Source organism: Gobio gobio (assembly GCF_949357685.1).
Source record: "Gobio gobio genome assembly, chromosome: 23".
In the NCBI taxonomy this organism is placed as follows: Eukaryota; Metazoa; Chordata; class Actinopteri; order Cypriniformes; family Gobionidae; genus Gobio; species Gobio gobio.
In genome coordinates this window covers 3,486,946-3,502,066 of record NC_137119.1, presented here as the reverse complement: position 1 = coordinate 3,502,066, position 15,121 = coordinate 3,486,946, and the positions used below count along the sequence as shown (strand labels likewise).

General features: G+C 38.4%; 1 protein-coding gene across 2 annotated transcripts in view; it reads left to right on the top strand.

The window, feature by feature from the left end:
* The window catches only part of itgb1a (integrin, beta 1a), a 75,506-nt gene that overhangs the window by 46,289 nt on the left and 14,096 nt on the right, over positions 1-15,121 (top strand). For both annotated transcript variants that reach the window (XM_079805950.1, XM_079805949.1), the window contains exons 4-11: positions 176-395; positions 488-658; positions 3,157-3,395; positions 3,824-3,979; positions 5,854-5,949; positions 7,409-7,498; positions 10,398-10,538; positions 10,621-10,823. In XM_079805950.1, the coding sequence (XP_079662076.1) occupies positions 176-395; positions 488-658; positions 3,157-3,395; positions 3,824-3,979; positions 5,854-5,949; positions 7,409-7,498; positions 10,398-10,538; positions 10,621-10,823 (1,316 nt within the window). The remainder of the gene's footprint in view (positions 1-175; positions 396-487; positions 659-3,156; positions 3,396-3,823; positions 3,980-5,853; positions 5,950-7,408; positions 7,499-10,397; positions 10,539-10,620; positions 10,824-15,121) is intronic.

Here is a 15,121-nt window from a genome sequence, read left to right as displayed (position 1 = left end):
TTGAGGGATTGAGTTAGAGACTCCAAATTTGCTGTGGTGACAGTTCAGACTGTCCTCTATCAGTGTGCCAAATTTGATAACTCTCCCGCAAACGGGTCTATGGTCTTTGACATGCTTAATCCACACAACACAGTCACAAATAACAGCAACAGCCTCAATGTTTGCTCCCCAACAGGAGTTTCTAAAGCAGGGCGAGCCGACATCAGCGCGCTGCGATGAGCTGGAGTCACTCATAAAACGAGGCTGTTCGGACGGCAAGATCGAAAACCCTCGCGGCACCCAAAGGATCCTCAAGAACAAAGCAGTGACCCACCGCAAGAAAGGAGCGGAGAAACTTCGACCCGAGGACATCACACAGATCCAGCCTCAGAAACTCAGCCTCAGCCTCAGATCTGGTGCCTGCAGACTTCACATCACAAGTTTTATTGATCTGCGCAAGTCATTTTGGGAATGCTAACACACTGTGAATGATTTGTTATTTCTGTAGGGGAACCTCAAAATATCAAGCTGAAGTTCAAGAGGGCTGAAGACTATCCCATAGACCTGTACTACCTGATGGACCTGTCCTACTCCATGAAGGACGACTTGGAGAACGTCAAGAATCTAGGGACTAGTTTGATGAAGGAAATGTCCAAGATCACCTCAGACTTCAGGATAGGTGAGAGGCTTAAACTTTTTTGCTTTAAAATCTTGGTTCTATACTAGTTTTAACCCTGGAATAAGTCTGAAAAAAATCACATATTTTGTAATGTTGAAAAAAGTGTGACTCAAACTGAGCAAAAATATGCAAATGCTGATATTTTTATGTCAAGAAAAAGCTAATTGCATACAAAACATAACAAAATCAATGAGATCTTTATAACAGTATAGATACTACTTACATAAAATGCATATAAATATTAGTATTCACTCTATATCTACTATTAGTTTTTATTGTGTGGCCAAAACAAAACAAAGCATTCTTTTTTATCAACACTTGAATGTGGGTACGTTTCATAAAAAAGCAACATTTTGAGCACAAATCTGAGAAAATCATGTTTTTGTCAAAGACTTCATCCAGATGAGATTCAGAGCGATGATCAAACACAGATGGAGTAGAGCGAGTCCATCCACAGCCCAAAGCTTCAGTCCTAGAGCGAGTCCTGGGGCGATGCTTCATTAGTGACATTAGGCAGTTTGGATTTATATGCTGTTGAAAGGGATAGTTCACCCAAAAATGAAAATTAGCCCATGATTTACTCACCCTCATGCCATCCTAGGTGTGTGTGACATTCTTCATTCAGACGAATACAATCAGAGTTATATTACAAAATGTCCTGTGCTCTTCCAAGCTTTATAATGGCAGTGAATTGATGGGTCGTTTTTGAAGTCCATAAAAGTGACTCTATCCATCATAAAAGTGCATCTATCCTTCATAAAAGTACATCTATCCATCATAAATGTGCATCTATCCATCATAAAAGTGCATCTATCCATCATAAAAGTGCATCTGTGCATCCATCCATCATAAAAGTGCATCTATCATCATATGAGTGCATCTATCCATCATAAAAGTGCATCTATCCATCATAAAAGTGCATCTATCATCATAAAAGTGCATCTATCCATCATAAAAGTGCATCTATCCATCATAAAAGTGCATCTATCCATCATAAAAGTGCATCCATCCATCATAAAAGTGCATCCATCATCATATAAGTGCATCTATCCATCATAAAAGTGCATCTATCCATCATAAAAGTGCATCTATCCATTATAAAAGTGCATCCATCCATCATAAAAGTGCATCTATCCATCATAAAAGTGCATTTATCCATCATAAAAGTGCATCCATCCATCATAAAAGTGCATCTATCATCATAAAAGTGCATCTTGTGCATCTATCCATCATAAAAGTGCATCTATCCATCATAAAAGTGCATCCATCCATCATAAAAGTGCATCCATCATCATATAAGTGCATCTATCCATCATAAAAGTGCATCTATCCATCATAAAAGTGCATCTATCCATTATAAAAGTGCATCCATCCATCATAAAAGTGCATCTATCCATCATAAAAGTGCATTTATCCATCATAAAAGTGCATCCATCCATCATAAAAGTGCATCTATCATCATAAAAGTGCATCTTGTGCATCTATCCATCATAAAAGTGCAGCTATCCATCATAAAACTGCATCTATCCATCATAAAACTGCATCTATCCATCATAAATGTGCTTCTATCCATTATAAAAGTGCATCTATCCATCATAAATGTGCATCTATCCATCATAAAAGTGCATCTATCCATCATAAAAGTGCATCCATTCATCATAAAAGTGCATCCATCCATCATAAAACTGCATCTATCCATCATAAATGTGCTTCTATCCATTATAAAAGTGCATCTATCCATCATAAAAGTGCATTTATCCATCATAAAAGTGCATCTATCCATCATAAAAGTGCAGCTATCCTTCATAAAAGTGCATCTATCATCATAAAAGTGCATCTTGTGCATCTATCCATCATAAAAGTGCAGCTATCCATCATAAAACTGCATCTATCCATCATAAAAGTGCATCTATCCATCATAAAAGTGCATCTATCCATCATAAATGTGCATCTATCCATCATAAAAGTGCATCTGTCCATCATAAAAGTGCATCCATCCATCATAAAAGTGCATCTATCATCATAAAAGTGCATCTATCATCATAAAAGTGCATCTATTCATCATAAAAGTGCATCTGTCCATCATAAAAGTGCATCTATCATCATATAAGTGCATCTATCATCATAAAAGTGCATCTATCCATCATAAAAGTGCATCTATCATCATAAAAGTGCATCTATCATCACAAAAGTGCATCTATCATCATAAAAGGGAGAGTTAATCATGGGCTAATTTTTATTTTTGTCTGAAGTAACCCTTTAATATTGATAATCGCGTTATTTGTTTTCATATGCATATGATTATGGTATCACTCATTTCTGCTTCTACGGCATAACAGTGAAAACACAGAAAGCCGGAAAATGGCGGGGAGTTAAAATAGACTAATAATAATTACTATAATAATAAACGAATGATAAAATAAGACCTGATCAGACCTGCCAAAGCCATTAGAGACACGAATAGGCATGAGTTTACAGCTTGGCTCATTTCCGGACAGGTTTCGGCTCTTTCGTGGAGAAGACCGTAATGCCGTATATCAGCACAACCCCAGCCAAGCTCCTGAACCCCTGCACTGGGGACCAGAACTGCACCAGCCCCTTCAGCTACAAGAACGTGCTGAAACTCACCAGCAACGGGGAGCAGTTCAACAGTCTGGTGGGAAAACAGCAGATATCCGGCAACCTCGACTCACCCGAGGGAGGATTTGATGCCATCATGCAGGTTGCCGTCTGTGGAGTGAGTATAAAACGACTGGAGGTTTGCTCTGTTTGTACATTAATGATCAAGTTTATACTGTGCACTGAGAATATTGGCCAGTTGCATAAACTGCTGAGAGTCTTAAAAGTTAGTCATCTAATGGTTTTCTTTAAGACTGGTCCTAACTTTTAAGTCTGTTGGATTGGTCTAATTTGAATAGGAAAAGTAAGACTGATTACTTCTTATCTGACTGCTAGTTGGTCAAACTATTCAAAAGACGTGAGGCTAGGCAAAGCTTATGCAACTGGTAGTATTAAATGTCCTTATGTGATTATTTTCTAACTTATTAGTGGAAAAATGTTTGCCTTTTCTTTACTTTATTTGTGTCCTCAGCCTGAACTTTCAGTTCACTCTTTGTATCCCTTGGCCTCATTTTTCTCCTTCTTCCTGTTTTCTCTGTCTCTCAGAACCACATCGGCTGGAGAAACGTCACCCGTCTGCTGGTGTTCTCCACTGACGCAGGTTTCCATTTTGCCGGAGATGGCAAACTCGGTGGAATCGTGCTTCCCAATGATGGGAAATGCCACTTAGAAAACAACATGTACACGATGAGCCATTATTATGTATGTATTTGACATTTTCTGGCAAGGCCGTAACCGTGTCTTGAACATTTGGGTGGACAACTAAAACATTTCTAGGTTTTTTTGGGGGTGGAGAGATGCTGTCACACATGTAATGGTGCTTTTGATTAAAGGTATTTAAGAAATAACGTATTTAAAGGGAATAAAGAAAAGAAAGAACTTGTGAAGTAATGCCGTTGAACGATTTGCAAATAATATTTTTATTTTAACCCTCATTTTGGGACCCGGATTTTCCTGTACCTGAAAATGCTAGTTAATGTTATTGCATTGGACTAAAATTGACTGATTTTACTCACCCAGAGTCTAACAACTTCCCAAAAATGTGGGGGGTTTTCCACATTGTCACACTTTGCCGGTCAAAAATGAACGACCTGCAAAAAATAGCTTCTAAATCTCTCATTGTGCTACATCATCACCAGATATTGGATTCAATCTTTTTGTCAACTTGTTTTCTTTCAATTTGGACAGGTTTTGTATTTTATGTTTGGTCGTAGGCCTTATTTATCTGAGCTTACACACCTCAGTTTTTGAGTGAAAAAAGCATTATTTGTGGATAATTTTGTCAATTTTACATAAAATATGAAACAAATGTGCACTGTTTATCACACTAGTGTGATTTAATGTTTAATTGGGAAAATTGTTTTGAAATGCAAAGTCACACTTGTGGTGTTCAGCCTACAAAAATTGCTTATAAATCACTTATGCTATTTTATCACCAGATATTGGATTCAATCTTTCTGTTTTCTTTAAATTAGGACAGTTTTTGAAACTGATTGATCTGAGCTTTTATTGGTCAAAAATGAGCACCTATTGGAAATCAGAGAAGCATTTAGTGTTCAGGAGCGTGTTCATCATGATCGTGTTCACATATGTTCATGTGTGCTTGTAAAAATAAAGGCGTGGGACCTGTGCATACGTGGATACATGCACACTCACATCCGCGCACACACACACACACACACACGTTCATGTACACTAACAAACTATTTTGAGTATTACAGGCTCACAGAGATGAACTTTCTCAAATCAGTGAGACTCAGATCAGCAAGGCCTACGATCAATTAGTTTAAAAAATAAATACAAAACCTGTCCCAACTGCAAGAAAACAAGCTGACAAAATTATTGAATCCAATATTTGGTGATAAAATAGCGTAAATGAATGATGCTATTTTTTTGTAGGTTGGTCATTTTTGACCATGAATACCACAAGTGTGACTTTGTGCAATTTTTTATAAAATTTTGTTCAAAATAAAAAAAAAATCCCAGTTAAACATTAAATCACACTAGTGTGATAAATGATGCAACATTTTTTCATATTTTATTTATATATGGACAAAATTATCCTCAAATAATGCTTTTTCACTCAAAAAATCTGCGTTACATAAGCTCAGATAAATAAGGCCTACGATCGATCAGTTCCAAAAATAAATACAAAACCTGTCCTAACTGAAAGAAAACAAACTGATAAAAAGATTGAATCCAATATTTGCTGGATAACGAGATTTATAAGCAATTTTTTGGCCAGGAACACCACACGTGTTATAGGCCTTGAGGGTTAAAATATGCATGTCGACTCTTAATCGTGTGTCTAAATGGCTCTGTTAACAATTTGTGGTTTCTCACATTCGGTTGCCACTTACATTACATGCATTATGTAAATAATAGGCTATTTTTCATTCAGAATGGTGAGATTTGACAAAAAACTTGAGTCGTTTGTCTTTTGTGTGGGGTGGACTTGTCCTGCTCAGTGTCTATGGTGGTTACTGCCCTGTTTTCTGGTGGTTTTCAGACCAGACTATTGGATGTTTGACAGATTTGGATGAATTGGATGTTTGACTCATATCTTTCCTGACTAGGATTACCCCTCCATCGCCCACCTGGTTCAAAAACTGAGTGAAAATAACATCCAGACCATCTTCGCCGTTACAGAAGAGTTCCAGCCGGTTTACAAAGTAAGTCCATAGATGATTATCTTAATGGTGTGTATGAAAGCATGTGTGCATGACCAGGAACTCTCTCTGTTTTTGTCTGTCTGAAGCCTGTAGTTTCTTTCCTGAATTTTTTTGTATTCGGTCAAAGAGAAGCCAACTTTTTGATTTGTAACCGTTTCCACCTGGTCTGTCTCTTTCCACACTAGGCTAAACTAGTATATTTCTTCATGTTTTCTGGAGCAAAGAAATCTAAATGAAGTGAGTTTTTGCTTGAAACAAGCAAAATGATCTGCCAATGGGGTGAGAAAAATAAACTTGTTTCTGTCCCAAACAAGTTGACAAATTTATTGAATCCAATATTTGGTGATAAAATAGCGTAATGAGTGATTTATAAGCTATTTTTTTGTAGGCCGGTCATTTTTGACTGTGAACACTCCAAGTGAATTTTTTTTACAAAATTTTGTTTAAAATAAAACCATTTCAAAACAAATTTCCCAGTTAAACATTAAATCACACTAGTGTGATAAACGGAGCAATTTTCTTTCAAATTTGATTTAATATGGGCAAAATTATCCACAAAAAATGCACATAAACTCTGATAAATAAGGCCTACGATCGATCAAGATTTCAATAAGAAAAAAGATTATTTTTCTCACCCCATTGGCTGATCATTTTGCTTGTTTTAAACAAAAACTCACTTCATTTTGATTTTTTCCTCCAGATCAAAAATAGCTTATGTCATTTTACTTATCTAGTAAAAGCATTTTGATTTTAGATATATTTAGACTGGAAACAAGACAAAAATACTAAATAAGAAAAGCATTTTTTGCAGTGTAAAGGTCTTTGCACGTAGAGTCCGACTTTTTTTTCCGTATTCGTCATCCGGTGGCTCTGAATTGCCTCTCAAAATGCTTGCTTGGGATGCGAAAAACACAGAAAATCAAAACCGAGAGGAATTATTTTATGACGGATGAAAGTTTCGGAGGCAGTGTGTGAACGTGATTGACACAACATGAGGTCGTATTTATTTTTTTACATGCGAAAAAGTGTTAAATTTAAGCTAAATTTAAGAATCATTCCTCCAATCCTGTGGTTTGTTGAGGGAAGGCATGCTATTACTTTTCTAAGTGATCAGGCTTATAATATTCACCTGCTGGATGATAAAACAGATGAAAAATCTCATAGCATTGAAAGAGCCGTATCTAGAGACAAGACCATGTGTTACAAATGAATGAATTGTATAATGAACTACCATCTCAAATACAGAGAGCCTGAAACTCTCAGGCATCTGAACAGTTTGAATCCAACTCTGTTTTTGGAAAGCCACAACCTCAGGATAGTTTCCCGGCTTGGAATGATCCAGACGGCAAAGTCATAATTTATAGTTCCTGTCTGCTGTTTAAAGGCCCTGTTGTAAAGCAAACACCCCGAGTCCCTGTGCTTAAGATCCATGAATGTTTTTCCTATTGTTTTTCCACAGGAACTTAAAAATCTGATTCCAAAGTCTGCAGTGGGAACGCTTTCAGCAAACTCCAGCAATGTTATCAACCTTATTGTTGATGCCTACAATGTGAGTAGATAAAGTTTCTTTATACAGCAGTGTCCGGAGGGGATGTTTGTTTTTAATGACCCTACAGGTTTGATTAGAACAAAACAATATACTTCGGTTAATCAAACATAAGTGGTATAAAAAGCTGTGTTCATAATTTCCTTGTATGACAGCCTGGCCAAAGATTATGTCTTTACAAATGGACATTATTTGGAGTTGCCAATGTTCTCACTTTTGGCCTCTACTGTTAGTATCAACAGTCTATAAAAGACCTGGACTGTTACCCCGCTAGAAATGGTACATTCCCAGAATGTTTTCAGAGCGTCCACACTGGTGTCAAGGACATCGGCTGGAAATGTTCCCAGGACGTTCTGAGACAATCACAATGTGGAATTCTTTAAGGTTGGGGGACGTTATTTGGTGGACCGTCAGGGAACATTCACAACGTTTTGGGAACGTTTAGGGGACCTTATTTTATTTGGAAATGTGATGTTCCCAGAACGTTCTGAGACGGCCATGATGTGGAGTTTTTTAAAGGGTTGGGGGACGTTATTTGGAGGACCTTCAGGCAACATTCACAACGTTTTTGGAACGTTTAGGGGACCTTATTTTATTTGGAAATGTGATGTTCCCAGATCGTTCTCAGAGCGTCCCCACTGGCGTCAAGGACATCGGCTGGTAATGTTCCCAGGACGTTCTGAGACGGTCATGATGTGGAATTCTTTAAGGTTGGGGGACGTTATTTGGAGGACCTTCAGGGAACATTCACAACGTTTTGGGAACGTTTAGGGGACCTTATTTTATTTGGAAATGGGATGTTCCCAGAACGTTCTGAGACGGCCATGATGTGGAGTTTTTTAAAGGGTTCGGGGACGTTATTTGGAGAACCTTCAGGGAACATTCACAACGTTTTTGGAACGTTTAGGGGACCTTATTTTATTTGGAAATGTGATGTTCCCAGGACGTTCTGAGACGGCCATGATGTGGAGTTTTTTAAAGGGTTCGGGGACGTTATTTGGAGAACCTTCAGGGAACATTCACAACGTTTTTGGAACGTTTAGGGGACCTTATTTTATTTGGAAATGTGATGTTCCCAGAACGTTCTGAGACGGTCATGATGTGGAATTCTTTAAAGGGTTGGAGGACGTTATTTGGAGGACCTTCAGGCAACATTCACAACGTTTCTGGAACGTTTAGGGGACCTTATTTTATTTGGAAATGTGATGTTCCCAGGACGTTCTGAGACGGCCATGATGTGGAGTTTTTTAAAGGGTTCGGGGACGTTATTTGGAGAACCTTCAGGGAACATTCACAACGTTTTTGGAACGTTTAGGGGACCTTATTTTATTTGGAAATGTGATGTTCCCAGAACGTTCTGAGACGGTCATGATGTGGAATTCTTTAAAGGGTTCGGGGACGTTATTTGGAGGACCTTCAGGGAACATTCACAACGTTTTGGGAACGTTTAGGGGACCTTATTTTATTTGGAAATGTGATGTTCCCAGAACGTTCTGAGACGGCCATGATGTGGAGTTTTTTAAAGGGTTCGGGGACGTTATTTGGAGAACCTTCAGGGAACATTCACAACGTTTTTGGAACGTTTAGGGGACCTTATTTTATTTGGAAATGTGATGTTCCCAGATCGTTCTCAGAGCGTCCCCACTGGCGTCAAGGACATCGGATGGTAATGTTCCCAGGACGTTCTGAGACGGTCATGATGTGGAGTTTTTTAAAGGGTTGGGGGACGTTATTTGGTGGACCTTCAGGGAACATTCAGGATGTTCTGGGAATATTAACGGGGCCATTATTATATGGCGTTCCCTCTACACTACATTCCCATAACGTTCGCAGGACCTTTAGGGGACCAACCTAGAATGTTATTACATTGGTCCATCACGTTTACTGAATGTTTTCAGAACATGTGTGTGTGTGTGTGTGTGTGTGTGTGTGTGTGTGTGTGTGAATCTGTGGCCTGCGTTGCATATGAGGGTCAGTAAAACAGAATTTGCACAAAAGTTGCTTCTCAAAGATGGATCAATACCAACATTTTGTCCAACTTAATCTTCAAAACACGCAAGTACTGCACTTTATAATGTGTGTGTGTTTGCAAATCGCCTTTCTGAATGTGCTAATTTGGCTAAAGCTACCATTGACTCTTTATGTATTCACAGAGACCAGAGCTTGTTATATTTAACCCGAAAATGCTCACCTGTACAATTCACAAGCGCACTTTGATTACTTCTTAAAAATAAAACTAATGACATAGCTCTGATCTCTGTGAATACAGTCAGAGGCAATGCTAACTTTAGCCACATTAGCCGTCAGCGTGCTAACCAGCACATTCACAAAGGCACTTTGCGTACATTCACAAAATATAACGTATTTACTTACGTGTTTTGAATATGAAGTTGGACATTCGGTTGGTATTGATCCATCTTTTGAGAAGCAACTTTTGTGCAAATCTTGTTTTACTGACCCTCATTTGCAAAGCAGTCCAGTGTACACAGATTCACACACACACATGCTCTGAAAACATTCAGTAAACGTGATGGACCAATGATTCTAGGTTGGTCCCCTAAAGGTCCTGCAAACATTATGGGAATGTAGTGAAGAGACTGAGCGCAGTCCCGAATGAAACGTCCCCATCTGACTAACAGGGAACCGTATGGCAACGTTCTGTTAATGTCCCAAATGTCCTCTTTGTAATGTTGCTGTGTGACCATAAAATAACCAAAAGGGGAAATCCCCCTAAAGTCCTTTAAGGAACCTTGAACTGCAGCACTTTCATAACCAAAAGAGGACGTTTTAAGAATGTCCCTAAAAAGGTTTGGTATTTTTATCACTTCCAGAGAACTTTTAGGGAACGTTGCAGAAGGTAATATCTATCTGGACTGATGTATGTTCCCTCTGTCTCTCTCAGTCTCTTTCCTCAGAGGTGATCCTCGAGAACAGTAAGCTTCCCGAGGGAGTGACTATCACCTATCAGTCCCGCTGTAAAAATGGAATCGTGAACGAGGGAGAAAATGGCCGGAAGTGCTCTAACATCTCTATCGGAGACGAGGTGAGGCCGGATCAGCATGATGTTAAATGCATCACGTCGCCTGTGGTTTCTGAGTCTTTCTCTGTTTCCGATGAATTCCCAGGTGTCGTTCACCATTAACGTCACATCTCAAGGCTGCCCCAAACAAGGCAAACCGGAAACCATCAAGATCAAGCCCTTGGGCTTCACTGAGGAGGTCGAGATCGTGCTCAACTTCATTTGCGAGTGTGAATGTCACAAGCACGGCATCAAGAACAGTGACATGTGCCATAACGGCAATGGGACGTTTGAGTGCGGAGCCTGCAGGTGAGACTGTCCTCAAATAACAAACCAACAGGCAGAAATGCATCTTTGTTTTTTCCTGAAAGGTGAAGCAGATGCTGTGGTTACCATAGTGGAGAAGAGCGGAGCAATTGCTTAGGCTGTGGACTGACTCAGCACGTCATTTAAAAGCATTTCACACTTAGAATCAGAGGCGGTTCTAGACCCTTTTTAGCCCCCCTGTCTGTCATGCCAGCCCCTAGCCTGGCGTGGCCATACTCAATTCTAGTCAGAATTTGAGTCTGGTACCGCTCCATTGAGCTTTGATTATGGGGCGTGTTTCAACCGAGCCAGGAAAGACCTCAATCGGATAGACCCACAACCAATCAGAGCAACGGAGCGACGCGTAACGTTAGTTGTCAAATGTCAACAGAACTCAACTGCACTGTTACCAAGTCCGTGTTTTTCTCCATGTCCGCGGGTTGAAGCGACCCCAATTATGTGATTATATAAACCCAGGAATGCGAATTTTAGCAGGCAACCTTGCCAAAATAACATATTTTGCCAACCAAACGTTTTGAGTAGCAATTGTGCGCGACATTGCAAAAACACTTGGCAACCCTGTCTGCACGCACGCATGATTAAGTAACGTTACAAGAAAAACATGAGTGTAAACGATCTTTGGCAGTAATAAAATAATTTAAGGATACACAGAGTACTTACCAACACGATCATCGTTTCTGAGAGAAATAGTGAAGGTGAACGCATATACGAACAAGTTCTCCGTTTAGGATTAGAGCAAATTCAACCCAAGAGCCTTTGATGACGTGTAGGGTTGGGTACCGAAATCCGGTTCCAATATGGCACCGGTACTTATATAACCGGTATGTACCGGACCGAATCAGAACGCAGATTTCGGTTCCTCATTTCGGTGCCAAAATTCAAACGTGCTTTCGCGCTTTGGCTGAGCCAGAGACAGACGCTCAGCGCTGGTCACATCACAACTCATGACAACTATTCAGTGTTTTCAACCACATCATGTTTATTTCAGGTTTCAGACATTTAAATGTTCATAAGTAGGCTACTAGCAAAAAACACACACTGATGTCTATGAAAGCGGCAGTGACAATCCTTTCAGACGGTTATAATTTGACTAACGTTACGTGTTTTATTCACATCAGATAAATGCACATTATATAGTAACTATATAGTTTACTCTATTCTTCTTCCAGTTCACTGGTCACTTACTTTCATGTATTTCGTGAGACGATAATGAACTCAAGTGTTGTAAATCCGACAGATCCGATTCTGAGGCGCAATTATGGCGCCGCCCATTGCGCTTTATAGATCAACTAACACACATTCACTCACACATTTGAACATCAGATAGTTCGTGACACAGTTAAGAAGTTTGTGAATATTTTGAATAAAAAGAAAAAAAACTAATAAACCCGATACAGCTGAGCTGTCAGCGCTATTGCGGCTGCTGTGTGTCATGTGAGAAACACGATGTGTCGCCATGGAAACATTAAGGCGATGCGTTCTAAAATATTTAGCCAGAGAATATGATCATATTTCAAAATAAAGCTGAAGCTCGAAGCTGGTTTGTAGCAGAGCAAGAATACAGACGACTGCTGTTATTACTGTAACTGTTATTTAGAGTTATATTCGGCTTGTTGTAGTTGGGTGGCTTAGGTTTTACTGTGAATTTGTAAATATGTCAATTATAATTTGTAAATAAGTAAATTGTGTTTTGTATTTATTTATATTCATACATTTAAGTATACATTAAACTTTTAATAAATGGTTCAATTTAAATAATAAATAAATAAATAAAAAGCCATTTAATGTCATCCACCTCGTTTGGTGGCCTTTTAAAAAAAAAAAAGTATCGGTTCAGGCACCGTTTAGGCACCGGAACCGTTTTAAAAGTATCGGTTTGGCACCGGAATCGAAAAAAACCCAAACGATACCCAACCCTAATGACGTGGATGATGACGTTACTGTTGATCATCTGTCCATCATCGTCTAAAGCCCGCCCTGATGATTTCATTGGTCCGAACAGTTTCTGTTCAGGCATAATTCCTCCTCTATGGAGCGAGTCCAGACCGAATTGCCCGAGCAAAACATTTTGTGGGCGGGGCTAAATTCGGCTGGCATCCAGGCTAGCCAGCCCCCCTAAAACTATCAACTATCATGTTATCAACATTTATTGAAAGTGGGAATCACAGAATCAACACCGGCCGCCACATATTGCGTGTCGTTATTCAAAACACGCAGCGTATTCGTTCAGCTGCATTTCCTTTCCCTGCTCTCCCTCCGTCTCTCTTCACTCATGCGTGTCTCTTGCTCTCAAATTGCCAAAGCTGCTTTTGATATGAAACAAAGTCTAAGCTTTTAGAATTTTAAAATGAAATTCAAAAACAATAAATAGCGTTTTGGCGCTGATATGGCATAACATCATCGAGCTCTCGATACTTCTAGCGCCGTGTCAATACCAATACATTTGAATGGCTTAAGCGGATATACAACAGCTTCACTATACAGGTATTGTAGCAATTTTTGGTAAACAGTACAGCATAGTGTGCATTGATTATTACGTCAACCACATTTAAAGTATAATTTTATTATGGAGAGTGATGGAGATGCAATAATGTTAATGTTTTTCTTGTATTTAGCCCTCAGGTATTCCTTATTAATTGCTCACTCATACTCATTGGTGGTCAAATGTGACCATAAGCCTTAACTATCTTTCAATTAAATAAATGTCCTATATTTTATTTTAATTATATTTATTGAATATTTTGAAGAGATCTTTTGGAACTAAATAATTGGATGATAATGCAATAATTATCATCCATTAATGATCATTTAATTAATTAAAATATTTTTTTTCTTCTAATATTTTTCTTATTCATATTACAATTTGTGTAATTAAGGTTACAATAGAGAATTCCAATGCAAATAGGCAAATTAGAGTCATTTTGTGGCTGGAAAAATATTACATTTCAGAACTGCTTAGAATGTATATGATGTGCTAATGCTGGCGAATATAATGAAAGCTACTGAGTACAGCGTAATTGATCAGTCAAGTGACAACAAAAATATACAAAAATAAACATGTGTTTTGATTAAAGAGGCGGGGTCTCAAGCCCCCGTGTGCTCCACTGTTATTAGGGGGAGCCATATTAAAATCATTGTGAGACTACTCAATTCGGTTCCTTAAAAATTACTTAATTCCATTATGTTGAAATTATGTGAACAAATTATGTTTGTTTTACTTAACAGATTCACGTGGAACTGATGTACATGATAAAATCATGTAAATCCAACACACAATTTTTTTTAAGTGCAGTGTAATTTAAATGGTTCTAAAAATTCCAACATAATTAAACATTAAACACTAATAAACAATATAAAGTCTCCCCCTTTTCTCATTTTGCCCAAAAACACATAAAATAACACTTAATTTCAACAATTTTACTCTAGTCGTCAAGTCCCAAGCAAAGCATTCTGGGAACTACAGTTTCAGCAAAAATCATTTTCGAGTACTTCATTGGTTCACATTCACCCCAAATAATTGAATCTAGTAGATTGCACATTTTAGAGAATTACATTAATCGAAAGCAATGAAATCATGTTTAGAAGAGAAACACAAATTTGTTGCGTAGATCACAAATAATACGATTAAGTAAATTGGACAAGATGTGTTTTCCTGTTTTTTCTGTGCATATATACAGGGCCTAAAACTTACTTTTTGCCAAACCTGCCAATGGCCGGTGACTTAACCCTTAATCACCCCTCAAGTAGGGTTTACGTTTTTGATCCTTGGGGTCAGATAGACCCCAAACATTTACAGAAATATACATTTTTTACATGGAAAACTATATATCATTTTTTATTTTACTTCTCAACTTTACATTTATGCTGTGTTTTTGTGGATATTTGGTAGTTTTTTACCTATTTACTGCACAATTACTTAACTAGGCCATAAATTGGCTCATTAAAAATAATTTTTTTATGACAAAATCAATTAAATCTAAATTGTTTTTGGACATTGCTCTATGTATTAGGGATAGAATACTGCCATCTGCAGGTTTGTGGAAAAACCTTAGGAATTATAGTTAAAGAAAGAAAGTGCATGACCACGTGTGTGTGTGTGTGTGTGTGTGTGTGTGTGTGTGTGTGTGTGTGTGTGTGTGTGTGTGTGTGTGTGTGTGTGTGTGTGTGTGTGTGTGTGTGTGTGTGTGTGTGTGTGTGTGTGTGTGTGTGTGTGTGTGTGTGTGTGTGTGTGTGTGTGTGTGTGTGTGTGTGTGTGTGTGTGTGTGTGTGTGCGCGCGCAC